This window comes from Coenobita brevimanus, chromosome 28 (genome assembly GCF_032717465.1).
Source record: "Coenobita brevimanus isolate Jiangsu-jjx chromosome 28, ASM3271746v2, whole genome shotgun sequence".
Classification (NCBI taxonomy): Eukaryota; Metazoa; Arthropoda; class Malacostraca; order Decapoda; family Coenobitidae; genus Coenobita; species Coenobita brevimanus.
The window spans coordinates 1646889-1664779 of record NC_136981.1 but is presented as its reverse complement, the minus strand read 5'-3'; the positions used below and the strand labels follow the sequence as shown (position 1 = coordinate 1664779).

The following is a 17891-nucleotide window of genomic DNA, read 5'->3' as shown; positions in this document are numbered from 1 at the left end:
CAATTCTCATGGTTTCCTCATAATTTATAACTGGCCTTCGAGAGCATACTCGTTGGCATTGGTGACTTTGTTGCACAGTTAAATAACGATTTAGTACGCACATTATTCCTAATGATCTCTTGTGTTAAACATATGTTAATTATTGTCATAATTTGGGTCAGTAACGTAATGGAATTTTTTAAAGTGTAATGAATAAAATAAACTGCTGAGGATGAGTTGCTACGAAATCTACTGTCAGTGAGAATACGTCCCTATAACCATATCACTGGTAAGTACATAGGTACGATTTCATTTAACTGACAGCACAAATGCCTTAATAAATCTGCATGACTTATTTATTCCAATTGAATAAGGGGTTACAGAACTAATAACACTTGCAAATATATATACTAGTGTTGAAGTATAACTGTGAATTTACTCTATTGTACAAATGTTCAAGTGTAAAAGTTCAGTTGCTTTCCATTTTACATCTGTTGATGGTATTTTTTAAAGTCTTCATTTAGTTTGAATACTAGTTTAATTTTCATTTAATGATCACCGCTTAATGAATAAACACGCCTTACAAACTAATGAATAATGAACATTGTAGGAAAACTTAGATTGACACTTGTTAGTCATCTTGCACTAAACCATTATAATGTACTGTAAACTCAGTCTGTCTCTTAGTTCAGGGGAGAAGCAGTTACTAAATAATGTGGAGTTTTAAACAAAGTATTCACTACAAAACCAATCAGAACGGGTTTTTGTCAGATACTGCATTAGTTTCAGACAGCTGATGCTCTACTTGGTGGTGACCCTTTTAGCGTTCAGTTTCTCAGCTCTACTTCGTTTGGTTACAATGCATAATAACAGAGTATAGTTAATTACCGGTTGTTTGGCGTAATGTATTATTAGTTACATACAGCATTGCTCCATTTTGGCATAATATCCAACTGTAGTTCAATGTTAAAGGTGTTTGGTGTTGTGTAGATAGGTATGATGTTACTCCATTTTCACTCAGTTTTCTCAGGGCTTGTATAATTACGGATTGGTGTAAAAAAAAAAAAAAGATGTTTGGTATTATGTAATTAGATTACTTCTCCATTTTCCCTCAGTAATCTCAAGGTTTTCACTTTCCTTGTAGGGGGGTCGTGGTCCACCCGGGCAACCAGGACCTCCTGGACCTCTCGGGGTGGGCAGGAAAGGTGAGCCAGGGATACCGGGCCCACCAGGACCCCCTGGACCCCCTGGTGGCAGAGGCGGCGGAGGTGGCTTTCTCAATGGCTTACTGGTGAGTAAATTTACCAGGTATATACTAATGACTTTGTTCGAGCTGGAATATGCAACACTCTGTGTGATTTTGTATACAGGAGTTATTACCACTTCATTCAGGACGTAGTTTGTACGTTTTATTATTATCTTTCACCTGCTTTTTGTACTGGATGGGGTAGATATAGCCTTCATTAACTTTACTAGAGGGCTCTTTTTAACTGAATAAAGTAATCTGATGGCAATGAGAATATGCTGCGAAAGCACATTCTACTATGAAAAGCAGTTTTCTCACATGGCACACACACCTTCACATGTCACCACCCTGGCGGCAATACCCACCGTCCGTACTAAACACATGGTAGAGCTGTCTCATATAGAACTGGCGTGATTTCATCAGCGGGAATGTAGCTCATGACATGGTGTGGATCGTGTGGAAGGTCACTGAAATTTGTGTTAACGAAAATCTAACCATCAGATTTTTCAAGGACCCAGACTTAAGTCAGACTGGAGTCCTATCAAACAACAGGCCACTTATACTACTTGACCACCACCTCTCCCAAAGCATGTGATACTAACCTTAATAAAATACATTAGTACACCAAGTGCAAGTAATGGGTTAAAACGATTTTTGTTGTTAAAGTGATGACGGACAAAGGAATCTGTCATCATCCTTACCCAGTTTTTCACTGCATTTACTGGATCGTTGTTGCTGTTGTTGTTGTTTCTTTTCTGACAAACTCATCTATGTGTAAACCCGATGGACTTAAGAATTCATCCACCTCAAACTGACGCTTCCAGATATCTGTTGAAATTATGTGGATGGTCTGTGTTGTGAAAGTGGGGTGCATATGATAAACAAGGGTTTTGTGATGTAACGTGGCTGCATTACACCGAGGGCAAGGGACTGACTAAGAGTTGCATTTCGTGTTGCTAAAGTACAATGCAAAGTCGTCCTTCCAGGAAATTGAGATGGGATGTATCACTGTTTATCATTATTTTCTGCAGGAACAAGATATGATGAGGAAAATTAACTGCTAGACCAACGTAATGGGAATCTGAATATTATGCAATTGAAAGTTGGGGTCAAAAGTTCGCATAGCGTTTCATCTTTTATTCTTAATTTCCTCTGCTAGCTAATATTCTTAAGTCAAGGGAGGTTTGTTATATTTCCCACTGATATGTTACGTCAAGAAAGACAGTGTCGGAAATACTCTAAATCTGATGCAGGCCCAGTGAGATGGTAGGCGAACTAGTGTCCCTGACCGCATCGATGTTATTGTTATAGTTGGTTTGTTTTTGCCTGACGGAAGTAGGCTATTCTCACGATTTCGATATTAAATCATGATTGCATGATATTCGATGAACCTAATTTATGAGGTAAGAATGATTTTCTTTGGTTACTAGTCAAATTATCCTCTCCAGTCTGACTACATTTACCCATTATTCGAGCTGAAAAAGATTGGGGATCTTCATCTGGGTAGAACAAACAAGCTAATTTGTTTCTCCCCACAGGGCGGAGGAGGCAGCTCTGACACAGCCGAGAGCGATGGTGGTGCAGGTGCCCCAGGTCCCCGTGGTTCCCCTGGTCCTCCCGGACCTCCTGGTCCCCCTGGCCCTCCTGGCCAACCAGGAGTCCCTGGACAACCGGGACTCCCAGTTGGCAGCCGCGACGGAGAGAATCAGATGTTCATTCCAGTGCCCGGGCCACCTGGTCCCCCTGGTGCACCGGTAAAGCACAAAGACTATAATAAGACAGTACGAGGTGGTGTATGAAAGTCTTTATGACGATCATTAAAAAAAAAAAAAAAAAAAAACTGAGATAGATAAACTACATTCCACTTTACGCAAGCAACGGCAAGGTAGATAGGATAAATTTACATTAAATTTTGTTCATATTATTTCAGCAATGATGTCAGAATGTTTGGGGTTTGCCTTCCCCTTTGCAGTCTGAGATTTAATAACATGTCCAGTAGTTCTCTGATATTGTAGTTTATATTCTTTCTAACATGAGATATTACTAGCTAGTTGTAATTGTAGTTATATGAGTAATTTATGTACTTATTGTTTTATATCCATCACACATTACATTTCTGCAGTGTTCCTGTATATGTGTGTGACGTGGAAATACAGCTCAGTAGCTTCTGTAGATATCGCTTGGAACACAGATTATCTTAGCGTGAATACTGATGGCACCAAAACTTTCCTACTGTGTTATTTTCATCGTCTTTCATTATGTTGTAACTAGCATCACTTGAGTGCTAGACGGATGGTTAAACAGCAAAGAGTGATTTGTACGGACCATATAACACATTCCATTGTCACAAGATGGGGTAAAGTGCTCGATGCCATCTGCTACCACTAAATTCGGTCCGGGATTACTGTTTTGTCTGTTGGACAAACCGTGTATGAATGCAAAAGCTAACTGCAAGATGCTAAATGACATACTGGTAACTGTCTATTGTTTCACGGATAGCTTATGTGTATGTGTGTGTGTGTGTGTGTGTGTGTGTGTGTGTGTGTGTGTGTGTGTGTGAGAGAGAGAGAGAGAGAGAGAGAGAGAGATTAGTACTGTCAAAATGAAGTGTATTCTAAAGATGGCATGAGTATCCCAAAGGTAACACAAATTCCCATTTCCAGGGTCTGCGAGGTCCCCCAGGTCTGTCTATAGTGGGCCCTGAAGGTCCCCCTGGTGAGCCTGGCATGTCCCTTCGTGGCTACCCTGGCAAACCTGGGCCCCCTGGCCTGTCCCCTGCACCTATACCAGGTCCCCGTGGTGAGTTCTCCTGCAAACTCCCTCTTCACCTTCTTTAACTAGGTATTTTAGAAAAACCTAATTGTTATATCCTCTGGTGCCCATAGACGTCAACTTTACCTTAATCTTGCCATGTCCTGATGATTTCTTCTAGCTTAGACTTTTCTTGGTAGAGGGTTTAGACATAGTCTTCACCTACCTTCCACTGAAACGGGCATCACAAAAAAGCTGAATTAAAATGACTGGCAAGGGCAAGAAAGAAAAAGTCCTCAGACTGAAAACTTAAAGAACGTATATTGGCTGTCAAAATGAAAACTGACGCGTTACCGTAGTGCAGCACTAGGTAGTGGGGGTTAGACTCGAAGCTAAAATTTTTGAAAGGAGGCAACTTTTTCTGTATGCTGTCCTAACCCCCACAGTGCACAGTGATCATTGTTTTATAATTTTATCCGATTTTAGAGTAGATTATCCACTTAAGTAGAGACTTTTCGAACTGGAGATGGTAGCTTTCATTGACTCCTTTACTACCAGGTGTTCTCATAAGCTTGATAAGGTAGTCTGGCGGTAGTAACAGCGGAATAGTTTTGATGTTCTAAAGGTAATTTCCTGCAAGTAAGGGGAAGTCTTTTAGAGAAAATATATTGAAGGAAGTTATTCTCATACCCTAGTGTATGAGGCTCTCTCAAGTCTCGGCATAATCATCGTGTTGCCAGAAAAAAAAAAATGGATATCGCAGTATAAGGATTAATCGCATTTAATTTTTTTCCATAGCATTACCGGTGATGTTCCCTCGTACCTCCAGGGGAAAGAGAGAGAGAGAGAGATCAATAGTATTTAGTTAAACATACATTCATAATAAAGTTTTAATATTTATCTATGAAATGCACTCACAAAAAATACAGTGTTTTATGAAAGAAAAATAGAGATACACCGGTACACTCACTTCTGTCCTTCGATACGTAATAAAACTACTTTATATCCATTGTTCCTCATTGTGCTTAAGATGGCCACTTTTTGCCCTAACATCTCCCTGTGCTTATAACCAGTGACCTGTCTACCTACGTCCCAACACACTAACATTGCCGGGTCCTCTTGCATGCACCCTCAGGAAGCCTGGGCGGCATTGCTGAACTTCGCCGCATCACAGGCAAAGACCCGCGTTGGAACAAAGGTGCTCAAGCCTATGCAGTCTGTGTAGTCTTGTCATCTCTGTGTAGTGCTAATCATTGCAGTGTAGTATTATCATTCCAATGCAGTGTTATCATTCCTGTGTAGTAGTATCATCCCAGTCCACTGCTATCCCAGTGTAGTAGTATTTCTGTGTTGTGTTATCCCAGTGTAGTATTATTATCTGTCTGTAGTGTTATCCCAGTGTACAGTAGTGTTATCATTCCTGTGAAGTGTTATCATTCCTGTGAAGTGTTACCATCCCTGTGTAGTGTTACCATCCCTGTGTAGTGTTACCATCCCTGTGTAGTGTTACCATCCCTGTGTAGTGTTACCATCCCTGTGTAGTGTTATCATGCCTGTGTAGTGTTACCATCCCTGTGTAGTGTTATCATGCCTGTGTAGTGTTACCATCCTTGTGTAATCATCATTGTACAGTGTTATCATCCCTGTGTAGTGATGCCACTTCTGTGGGGTTCTCGAATGATGCTCACTATGGCATTTCAGTGCCTGTCAAGAACACAGGTTAATTAATAGTGATTGTTATATGGTCTGTTGTGTTCATGTGTCTTGTTCTGCCCTGGAATGCAACTCTTTTCCAAGGCGTCTTGATGGACTAGTACAAAGCTTGTGTAACTAGTATCGTTCTGAATATTCTCTTCAACGCTTCTTTAGTTATAAAAGATTTTTTTTCTTTTTGTCAACTGAAAAAATATTTTTGTCTGCAACCCATTGTTTTACGTGTCATTGCTTCATTTCTCTCGCATAGACATTGACTTTCGTAAGCCATACCATAATGAACTGTAGCTACACACAAGTCACGTAATTTTAGAACAGATTTGCCTCATGCACACACCGTCACTTACTGTTGACGTCGAAGATTAATTCTGAGCATTCTTTTTTTTTTTTTTTTTTCAATAAAATATTTTTTGTGTTATTTCCTTAATTTCGTCCTTCTGCTATCCTTCAAAAGATAACTTAAATTTTAAAATGGAATTCTTCTTCTTCATCCTCTTCTTCTTCTTTTCTTCTTCTTCTTCTTCTTCTTCTTATTATTATTATTATTATTATTATTATTACTATTTAGCTGAGTACGCCTTTAATGAAGCATGTCATGTTGCACTTTGGCCCAATTTCGTTGGTTATTATAGGATCCAGACTGTTTACATATCGACAGTGTACGGTATTGCCACCGACATACTGTAATTATTTTTTAGCATTTTTCTCCGTGAATAGATATCTAGCTTAGAAAGGCAGGTTACCAAATGATTGTATTCTCGCCGTGCATGGGCCGGTGTCAAAAAATGTTAAGACAGTTCAATCACCCACGATTGTTGCATGACTCAGTACTCTTTATGGCCTTGTCAGTACGTGATTCCGAATTGCTAGATAATGAATTTTAGAATGGTCACGCTGATTTCCGAACTTTGCTCTGAATGGCTGAGTGACTTATGGCCATATTCTGTCGATTGAGGACGCTCCCCAGCATCTGTTCCATATCAACTTATTTCCACATCCAGCAGGCCAATAAACTTTAGCGTTAGGTATGCATTCTGTGTTGATAATGAAGAGACATGAATACGGTGATAGAGAATATTTAGTTATAATGCGATGTGGAAGATATGCTAGAAACCGTCCCAAGCTCACGTAAATAGACCTTGAAATGTGACTGTATTTTAGAGAGAGGCAGAGTGATCAGAGCTGGAAAAATTTCAGGGCCTCCTGGACCTCCTGGGAGCCCCGGAGACGGCGGATCCTCCCACTCCATCGTCCCTGGTGCTGTCACATTCCCGGATAGAGAAGCCATGTTGAAGGTGAGACGCGTTGGCATATCTTTAACCCTTTCACAATGATGACTCCTTTGTTTATTCTATTCTGGCTATTTACATATTAACATATCGATACCAATAACCTCCTCAGTACAATGGCACCCTGTTATATTGTAGAACTGCTGCTCACATTTCCCGATAGACAACCCATGTTTAAAGTAAGATTTATCTGGTTATAGTCAAGCATTCTGCCAGGACCTGTTAACATAGCCTTCCTCCATACATTACGATTATGTTTTATTTTTTCTTTATCTCCAGAAAATGATTTAAGTAAAAATTATCTGGTTGTAGCTCAGCAGACTAGCAGGACCTGATAACATATCTTCCTTATATTACGATCAAGTCCTTTAATATCATTCTTGTTATCTCCATACTATTTTTTTCCAACTTAGAATATACTTTTCGATTAGAGGAGTTATAGCCTTCGTTAATTCCTTCATTTCGAGAGGTCTTTATAGAAAGCTAGCAAGAATAAACTCAGACAAGAGGGGGTGAAAGAATTAAACGCTTTCCGTATTTATTTTTAGCTAAATTTGTTTCGGTATGTTCATTTGACCGATTTCATTGTACATCATCTTTCTCTGTTTCTAGATCCTACCTCACCCCATCTCCAGGACGGACTTAGAGTTGAAATGCTTATGCTGTTCATGATTTTTCATATATGTAATTGATATTATTAATCTTTTATGCAGTTCTCTCTCTCTCTCTCTTTCTCTCTCTCTCTCTCTCTCTCTCTCTCTCTCTCTCTCTCTCTCTCTCTCTGTGTGTTGACTGTGTTTGACTGTACGCTTCATAATGCTGTAACAAAAAGATTTTTTTTGGTGTGATATACGTCTACAAACAAGATCACAGCATAATCTCCCCCTCGCCAACAGATGAGTCTCCCCTCTCCCCCCGGCACCCTGGCCTTCGTGCTGGATGAAGAGGCGCTGCTGGTCAGGGTGGGCGCAGGTTGGCAGTATGTCTCGGTCAGTCCTGGTGTTTTTACTGTTGCTCTGTCCCGTTCACACACACACACACACACACACACACACACACACACACACACACACACACACACACACACACACACACACACACACACACACACACACACTTGTCAAGGCAAAACGTTCAGTGCTCTGTGGTGTAATTATCACTGTGAAATTAATTGTACATTGGTATGCTTATATCTTGGGGTCTGTATATACATAATATAATATTCAGTTATTTTTAGTATTTCGGTACAAGGACTCTTCATGCCCTGCACCAACTCATTCTGACAGCATGTTTTTCATTATATATAATTACAAATCCCGAGGACAGCCCTAGCATTTTTTCATCCTAAACAACTCTGATGTCCGGTAATAGTTCTTAACACCATATTGTATTTCAGTATTTGTTTGGGCAGTCAGTGACAGAAGAGATGTTCTAATACTGTGTTGTGTTGGTACCTTTTTTCAGCTGGGGTCACTGGTGCCGCTTCCGGCACCATCCCCGCAACCCTCAACTGCACCTCCCAGTCCGGCGCCACCCTCACTGGAGGTGGATTCCCTCGTTAGCACCTCCATTGACAGTCCCACGGTCAGTTCTGGTTTAGCTTATCGTCAGCCTATAAACCCAAGACACTGACTTCATAATGTTAGAGATAGGCAATCCATATAACAAAAGTCCTACTTTTGTTTTTTTGTTTTTTGTTTTTTCAAAACATACATTTGAATATTGGGGATCCGTGTCACAATTTCTCATTCACTTACATTTCAGATAATATTGTGCATCTGTTCCTCATTTACGTTTTAATATTAATAGCAATACGCATCATATTCGAATCTGTTTACAGGACAAATATTTTCACAATGTGAATTTAGAAAGCATTATTAGGATTAACTAGTTTATACCATGCTTATAAATTACCAAACACACCCAGCTGTTACTGTATACATATGTTCTATAACCTTTATGTCTGTTATTAATATGTTTATTCTTTAATTAACACAGCGAGGATTTCATCACATGGTAGGTTGATGCTAAAATTCTGAGTAAGATAATTTCATGCATGAGTAACACCTTAGCATTGTTGCACATGCTGTGGTTTCATGAATTCATGTGACAACAGAAACATTGCACTAATATAACCTTTAGGGATAATGACCATAAGGATTATGTGGTTGCAGCTGAGGCTTGCCGCCTTGAACGAGCCATATACTGGAGACATGCACGGGGTCCGCGGAGCAGACTACGGCTGCTATAGACAGGCCAGGAAGGCGGGACTGAAAGGAACCTTCAGAGCACTCCTAACATCCAGAGTCCAAAACTTGGATTCTATCGTGAGGTTCTCTGACCGAGAATTACCAGTAGTCAATCTCAAGGTGAGCTTTTGCATTTGAGACTGCTGTCATGACTACGTAAATTATCCACTTTCATTTGTGTTTTATATAATTACATTTTATCAGAAAAGCATGATATCCCCCTGCTTCGGAACAAATGCCTGTGCATAGCAACACAGGCGATATTAACTATCTGTAATATCGGCTTTCGTTGTTGTTGTCCGGTCTGCCTGGCCGAGCAGACCCGTCGGAAACAGGTAAGTAAATACTTCTGTGGGGCCTCCGACAGGTCCAGTATAGTATATATTGTACACCATATAGGTAGGAATCGGGCAACTTGTGGTTGACAACACCTCATCAGGATTAAACCAGGTTCTTTCCACAATGAGGCGCAGGAAAATATGAGGAGGTTTGGCTCCCGGTTTGAAACCGCAGTTGCTCCACCTACAGTGCACACCACCACCACATGTAGGCGCCTCGTCTACTCTTCCATTCAGCAGTAACAAAATAAAGTGAAGCCGTTTTAAGTGGGATGCATCAAATGATGAGAAAACTTGAACCTACTGTAGTCCTATGTCGTCGAAAGGGCTTGCGCTTAACAAGTTATTTGCTGTATATGCAATAGTTCCCAATATGGAGAAGATTATAAATATGACGTCTGGGAAACTGGAGCAAATTATAAACACTCAAATTTTACTTATTCAGAAGGCAGCAGAAGCAAGCGATTGTTGATAACTGTTACACACCGACATCAGTAACAACTTGCAACAAGATGCACATACCCTCATCTAATCTGGAGAAAGATGAGGCATGTACGCGTGCTTAGGGACGTTCAATTACAACTGAGTGTGTAAAGGTATCAGTAAGCCATTAATATCTGACGGCCGTTAATGAGACTCCTGTAATTATTAGATGTGATCAGCCTGCTTACTACGTTAAAACTGTCGTCAACAACGCTTCAGAAAGGTCATACACATGCAGTTATCCTCAGACGGTAATCTCAGAGATCACTAAATAGTGTGGATTTTACCACATATTCCAGCTCTTATGTTTTAATAATTGGATCCTTATTGGTACCGTTTAAATGGTAGCTGAATTTGTTTTCAACCTCTCCCTAAGAAACACCCAATGCACGATTAAATATTTCTGAATGAAAAAAAATAATAAGTCAACAATTCTTGTTATGTTAAATAAATTCCTATTTTTTTTCTTCCGTGTCGTAGGGGTTTTCCCAGCATGCGACACGTTTTGCTAATCAAGAGAGTCAAATCATTTCTTGGACGTTAGATACGGGAATGTCGATTTACTGTTCACTAATGCGTACTTGTTTCGGCAGGGCGAGGTGCTCTTCAATTCTTGGGCTGAAGTCTTCTCAGGCTCAGGGGCATCTTTTGCGCAGAAGCCAAGGATATTCAGCTTTGACGGAAAGGAAGTGTTGAGTGATCAGACATGGTGAGTTTTTTTTTTTTTTTTATAATTCTTTTAATCGATAATTATATGGTAAGTAAAAGTGCCCATCATGCACTCAGTGAATATAGTTCTGCCTTCAGATTACTGTTCTTGAGTAAAATGTCAAAGGGATTCTTGTAGCTCAGGAAACCATTTACGACTATCACTATACTAGTGTGATTAGCAATAGCAGTTGTTGCAACTCAAAGCTCATATGAACGTAAACCCAACGAACTGCGGGCTGAAGTTGTCTTCTTTCTGCAGTGCACCAACCTTTTGTGTGGGTTCAGGGAGGAAGTTGTGGAAAGATTGTATCACTGGGCATTGAAGCCCCTCAGTTATATTTTTGCCACCACGTGAAAGTGTCCCTCTCTAATACCACGTCTCCAGCACCACTACTCTGATTGATAACCATATAATGAAGTGGATGCATGATGGTCTATTGGGTTAAATCACTCTAGCCAGATGTGATTTAATTCTCACTTTAAGTGCCTGGACTAAGTAGGCAAGCCTGGGCCTCTGCAATCCTCATGGGGAAATAAAGGATTGGATGAAACATACCTCGTAGCTGATAACTTGCAACTCCTTACATTATGTCCCTGAGGGAAAAGAGTGCATTAACTTTTATGAAATACATAACAGATATTCGTCATACATTAACTTAAATTTAATATACACTATTATTTATGTTTCCGTGATGAGACTAAGCCACTTCCAGAACTTAAATACTGGACTACAGCTGCTTGAAATTTGATGTGCCTTAGCTATGGGTAGGGATGAGTCTCCTTGGTTACTAGTCAAATCAACCGTACAGTCTGACTTACAGTTGACTATCAGCTAAGCTGAAAGCGGTTAGGGATCTTCGTCATATTGTAAAAATCATGCTATAGTAGTGTCCACATTTCAGGCCCCAGAAATACGTGTGGCATGGGTCGGACATGACTGGTGAGAGAAGCTTGTCTGCGTATTGTGACGCTTGGCACAGTAACGCAAGAGAAGCAGTGGGCCTGGCCTCATCTCTCCTGAAGAAGCACATGCTGGGGCAGGAGCTAATGAGCTGTGGCAACTCCTTCGCTGTGCTGTGTATCGAGGCCACCAGCCAGTCCCGCTCTCGCAGACGGCGTCACGCCGGACCCAAGGACCAAGAGCTGACCAGCCAGCAGTACCAGCATCTCCTCCAGACCATATATACTCCACTGCAGAATTAAAAATTCACAAATAAAATATAGCATTTTGATAATTTACACAATAACCACATACCCCACACATTACATAGTCATGGAAATACGTGTACTGTTGCTTGTGAGGATTGCTCACTCTCCCCCGACGGACGTTTCTACAAGAAAATGATTACTATATTTAAAGTATTATATAAATTCGTAATGGTATGGAAACACAGGCACTGTCTTAATCATATCTTCCATTAACACGTTAATTCATGGCGGACTACATTTTTTAAGGAATCTTCACATAATCACATATTTTTCTTAGCAAAAGGAGCATTGGAAAAGGTAAAATACAATACTAAAACATTATTTTCATTGCTAATAACAAACTAAGTTCCCTCACCTGAATGACTTACATATCATGCATGCATATTCATTACCACAATCAGCTTAGCAGAGCAAAGAGATGGTACAATTATTAAGAGATGATCATAACAGTTTAATGTGAATCATACCCGTTTATCAGCTACACTATCACCGCAATAATACCCATTCCTTGTTAGACATTCTGTCATGGTGCTTTGCTTTCTGTGGAACAGATCATGACAAGCTAGTGACAGCGCATTTCCACAGATTGTATAGTATGGTATGGCTTGCATTAATCTCCATATAACTTACCTCAGATGTGCATTTATATACATATAACATATCATGGTGATGTGTCTCTGTAAACCTTCATAATGACCCATTGTGCTCATGTGTCCTCCGTATGTAAACAGTAGTCAGATGTGTTTAACTGATAGAGGCTGGTAAACTTCACTTCCTGCTCTAAGTAACATTAGATTTTTTTCTGCCAGAGTCAGTAACATTCTTGTATACAGTATTTTCACCTCAGACAGGAGCTTATCCAGTGGTGTTGAGCATCATGTCCCAGCAAAGAGCATTCAAAACCAGATGTATTTCCCTAACAGTATGGATTGAAAATTATGAAATAACCCTGAACATAATTTTACTGTACTGGTGTTCACGATATGTAAATATACACTATTAATACGACTCCTTTGCTTTAAAATATTACCGTACATAAATTAATCAGTATGCAGGGAAAAACACCGATGTCATATATTATTTATTGAGAGAGTAGTTGCTATTATTTTATACTTTGTATGAGGTAACATATATCATAAAAGTTTTGTATTTATGACAGCAAGTTATTACATGCTTGTAATAATGGTAGTAGTAGTAGTATAAGTTAATGAATTTGTAGGCTAATATTCTAATTATTATATGATATTTAATAATGTTCAATTGTTACTGCCATTTTTCAGCTATTCCACCAATTTGGTATTGCCTTATTTGTGTGGAATGGCGATGAATATTCTGTCGTCTGTAAATGTGAGTTACCGTTCCAAAGAGCCAATACTCAGATGTTCGGCCAGCATCCCACACATGGGTTGGCTTCCTTCCTCTCACCCTTTGGTACTGTGAGCGTTGGTGTGGGGCGCGTGTAACTATGTGGAAGCAACTAGTCATGTCGAGTGGTGCCCATGTGGCTACTCTCTCTCTCTCTCTCTCTCTCTCTCTCTCTCAGCAGAGTTCTGTATTGTATGAACACAAATCGACCTTCAGTGTGCCCTGAATATGGTTATCGTTAAATGTTATCTCTGAAATCGATTTTATTCAGTTTTGTAACACATAACTGTGGAACAAAGTACGTGCAGTTTTGCCAGTCTAGAGTATAATGATTATGAGGTTGGAAAGGTGGAAGAACAGTGAATGCGCTGTAATATTAAAGTATTGCTTTTCCATTATATATTATCATTTTCATAAGTTTGGCCCATCACCAATTTAGAAACGAAAGTTAACGATTACAAACAGTATATGATACTGATTACACATCTACCATATCAACATAAACCAGACGAAAGAATCTGCAAGTCTGGAAGGTACGATGGTTGCTCGGAGAAGTCCAAGTCTGTTTTAGAGGTTATTTACATTGAATTTGCTCATAATGATTAAACGGTAAACCAAGCGTATCTGGTTCAGATTTGATAATGGGACAAAAGTTTGAAATGTCCTCTTATGTGTTTAAATAGTGGATGGTTTCACCAGTGATAATGCATCTATAACACACTGTCTCCGTTCAAAAAATTTTAGTTCGTAAAAGTTCTTGTGGTAACTCGCAATCCATATTCGTCTGGGCTCCCTCCATGTAACTTTATTTTCAAAAGTAAGAGTGATTTTGAAAAGGCAACGGCATGGTAATACTTCAACCATCCATCAACGTGTTAAACCACGTATGAACTAGCTCGCAGATGAACACTTCCAGAAATGTCAAAACACTTACGTATCACCAGTGGGAGACTACCTTGGATTAAACCACTTACAAATATGTAGTGTCATATTCTTCAGAATATAATCCAAGATTTGGCATCTTACAGTCAAACTTTGTAACTGATGGAATTATCAGTGTAAAGGATTTCAGAAAAAAGAAAGTGTTTGCTCCTGGCTAGATTAAGGTAGAAAGGCTGGGGGGAGTTGCACCACGTTTCAGTGTTACATTTCCTAAACTTCAAGGTATGACTAACGACACTGCTGGTGGGTCGAAGTGTTCCTACATAGTGATTATGTATTGAGCTGTACAGCCTAATTTATATACACGACTCTGCTTCTTGGTAGTTGTCCTCTTGACCGAGACGATATTTGTAGTTTTAATTTACGATAGTTTTAAGACTGATTCTCTGAACTGCTTGAGATCGGGGGTTAATACTTTTTTTTTTTAATTTCTGTAAGCCACTCGCCATAATTCTTAGTCATAAATGTTAGGAGAATGTGCTGTAATGAATGAGTGACTTATGACCACAGAATGAGAATGTCCGGACGACGCACTGATCTTGTTCCTAATTGGGTCGGAGTCCAATGGTCTCTTTTACAGTGTAGGATTTATGGCTATTTTCTGTCCTTTTGGGGAGTTATCAGTTATATGAATTAGTATATGAATTAGTCCTTTTTTTCACAGTGTATCTGGCAAATTTTTCTTAACGTTTATGTGAAGTGATTTTTTTTTTTTTTTTCATTTTTTGCCTTCAGGACATGATTCTCAAAAATATTATTATTATTATCATTTATGTGATATGTTACGGTATGAATCGTGCTTAAAAGGCTCCAGTATTACTTAAATGGGTTCAGATTGGTTAATTTTGAAACAGACTGCAGAGCATAGATATTTTTTTCACAACATGTATACAGGCATTTCCCTTCTCATGGCTTTTCAAACGGTAACGTGGTAAACATACACTAGTTTTCTGAGAAAACTCAGTACTGATTTGGGTTAGTGTATTTGCGCAGAACAAAGTATTATTAAATAAAATTTTAAATTCTGCATGGATAAATCCCTCCCCTCTCCTCTACATCATTAAACTCATAATGTATTCATGGATCATGTCTTTTAATAGTGAACGTGAACAATCTCTTCAAAACAAAGCTATATGTTTGATGGGGTCACATGGATTTTATACATATACTTAGGAAGGAGTGCTTTAATGCTCGAGGTCAAAGGTTGTCCTTTCTGACAGTAGATTAACAATCCTGAAACTGTATTTATTATTATTATTATTATTATTATTACTATTATTATTATTATTATTATTAACGGCTCTATGTCAAAGGTTGTCCTTTCTGACAGTAGATTAACAATCCTGAAACTGTATTTATTATTATTATTATTATTATTATTACTATTATTATTATTATTAACGGCTCTATGTCAAAGGTTGTCCTTTCTGACAGTAGATTAACAATCCTGAAACTGTATTTATTATTATTATTATTATTATTATTATTACTATTATTATTATTATTAACGGCTCTATATCAGTTATGAAATCTTAACAGATAGGTGGTAATCCATTTCTTGAAGACCTGACTGGAGACAATACTGGACGATTACTTCTAAGTGTGTCAGTAATTTCCTAGGTTTAACTTATTGAAGACCTACTTGTTGAATGGACTCCGAATCCAGTTTTCTTGTAGTTTATTTTTTCATTTTCCTCCGACACAACGTCGTCTGTTAAAGGAGGCATGCACTCCTCAGCTTTACTTTCAGTTATTGTGCAACCATAATTGTGACAGACGAAAGTCGTTCGAAAATGCTTTTACTTTCCAGATGAAGCTACTTTTTTACGATTATGAGAATGTTACCTGTCAGGCCTGTGCGTCATGTCCAAACAGTGTTGAAGCTTCCATATCACAGTTTTATACTAAGTCTAAGTGTAGTACCTAGTTCTTTTTATCCTGACTGCTAAAGGGCAGATTTTTACGATTGTCTTGTGAATTAGCTCTGTCTGTATGTGGATTTCGCATGTAAATACAGTATGTGTTTATGGTGAGTTTTATTGAAACCTTGGTTTTAAAAGGAAATAATACCACCCATTCTTTGACGAGTTATTTTCTGTATTATACCTTAAACATTTTTACATGTTATTTATGTTGCGTTATTCTCTTCGACAAGGAGAGTATGTTTTCACCCCTGTTTGTTTGTTTGTCTGTCTGTTAGCAGGATTACTCAAAAACTAAGAGAGAGATTTTGACCAAATTTGGTGGGTAGATAGCCCATGTCCCAGGGAACAATTAGTTAAATTTGGGGACCGATGTTTGTTAGTTGTTTTGTCTGTTAGCAGGATTACTCAAGAACTAAGGGGGAGATTTGGACCAAATTTAGTGGGTAGATAGCCCATGTCTCAGGGAACAATCGATTAACTTTTGGGATCGATCTGGATCGTATTACAGATTGTGGTTTCGGAAAACTCTGTTTGAGAAACCCTAATCAGTGATGGGAAAACCTATCCCATTATGAAGAGTGGTTTGGAAATTACGTTGCCCTTGTCGGGGAGATGAGCTCCACTAAGTGCCCCTCTAGTTATCGGCATAGTTTACACCTAACATGTATGTGGCGAGCAGTCCTATTCATTAGGCGTACCCGGTAAATACACTATAATATTCTTGTCTGCATTATTAATATATCCATTATATTCCGATTCGCAGAGTTTTATCATTAGTATGAATCTTTGTCGTCAAAATACAGTATATGGGACTCTGTTCACCACCCCTATGGCATCAAAGGTGAAGGATGCTCATGCACCATACTAATTATTATCTATTGATGAAATTAAAGCACTTTCACGTGGTAGGCCTATATATTCCCGATTCATAATCTAACCATAGTCTACTCTATAACAGTTTTCTTTTATTTCCGTTCTCCCTTATCTAGCTTGTGTACTAGATGGCGTGAAAGTAAGGGTCTCGCAAATTTAACGTTGAGTAGTTACTCCGTATCATTTCTCCTCCGTGCTCTGAGCTCTCCTTTTCTTGTCCATCTTGCAAAATTCAGCCCTGGTAGCGACTGGGAATCGATTTTCAGTATGTTCGAGACTTCCAACACTGCTCTTCGAAACATTTGAACCCCTTTCCCAGCGGCCCCACGTCCTCAGTCACCTTCTTTCTCTCGGCCAGGCGGTAAGTACTTGACGTTTGCTCTTGATGTACTGAGTGAATTTATTGACGTATTTTTCCCTTCGGTATGATGGCGCCTGTGTACTTGGTTCTAGCTATTACTGACTAGTATATTCAGCTTAAAATAATCCTAAAGTAATATCAGTAGTAGTTATTTCAACTTTAGACTCATCTGGACGTGAAGCCGGTAGATTCCAGGCTGAATTTACCCTCTTTCTGCAAGCCACCATCCTCCGTTTGGGGGATTGTTGTGAAATGTTTTTATTACCGGTCACCTCAACTGCTCTGCTATATCAGTGCCACCTCGTGAAGGCCTTCCTCTCGGGCATCCCTATACTGAAGAGGGTAATGAACTCTGCACTAACCATTGCAGTGCGAACTATCTGTCATAACCCGGACGAAAATGTTTAGGAGATAGCAAACATAGGATACAAATTCCTTAATTATAATGAAAGAGGTT

The 17891-nt window shown here is 39.1% G+C and overlaps 1 protein-coding gene across 2 annotated transcripts in view; it reads left to right on the top strand.

The window, feature by feature from the left end:
* The window catches only part of LOC145394785 (uncharacterized), a 259600-nt gene extending 246429 nt beyond the window's left edge, over positions 1-13171 (top strand). For both annotated transcript variants that reach the window (XM_080268565.1, XM_080268566.1), the window contains 9 exons: positions 1124-1270; positions 2764-2979; positions 3889-4024; positions 6887-6984; positions 7875-7967; positions 8443-8562; positions 9153-9347; positions 10642-10757; positions 11662-13171. In XM_080268565.1, coding sequence (XP_080124691.1) covers positions 1124-1270; positions 2764-2979; positions 3889-4024; positions 6887-6984; positions 7875-7967; positions 8443-8562; positions 9153-9347; positions 10642-10757; positions 11662-11962 — 1422 coding nt within the window. In that variant the 3' untranslated portion in view covers positions 11963-13171. The remainder of the gene's footprint in view (positions 1-1123; positions 1271-2763; positions 2980-3888; positions 4025-6886; positions 6985-7874; positions 7968-8442; positions 8563-9152; positions 9348-10641; positions 10758-11661) is intronic.
* The last annotated feature ends 4720 nt before the right edge of the window (positions 13172-17891 follow it).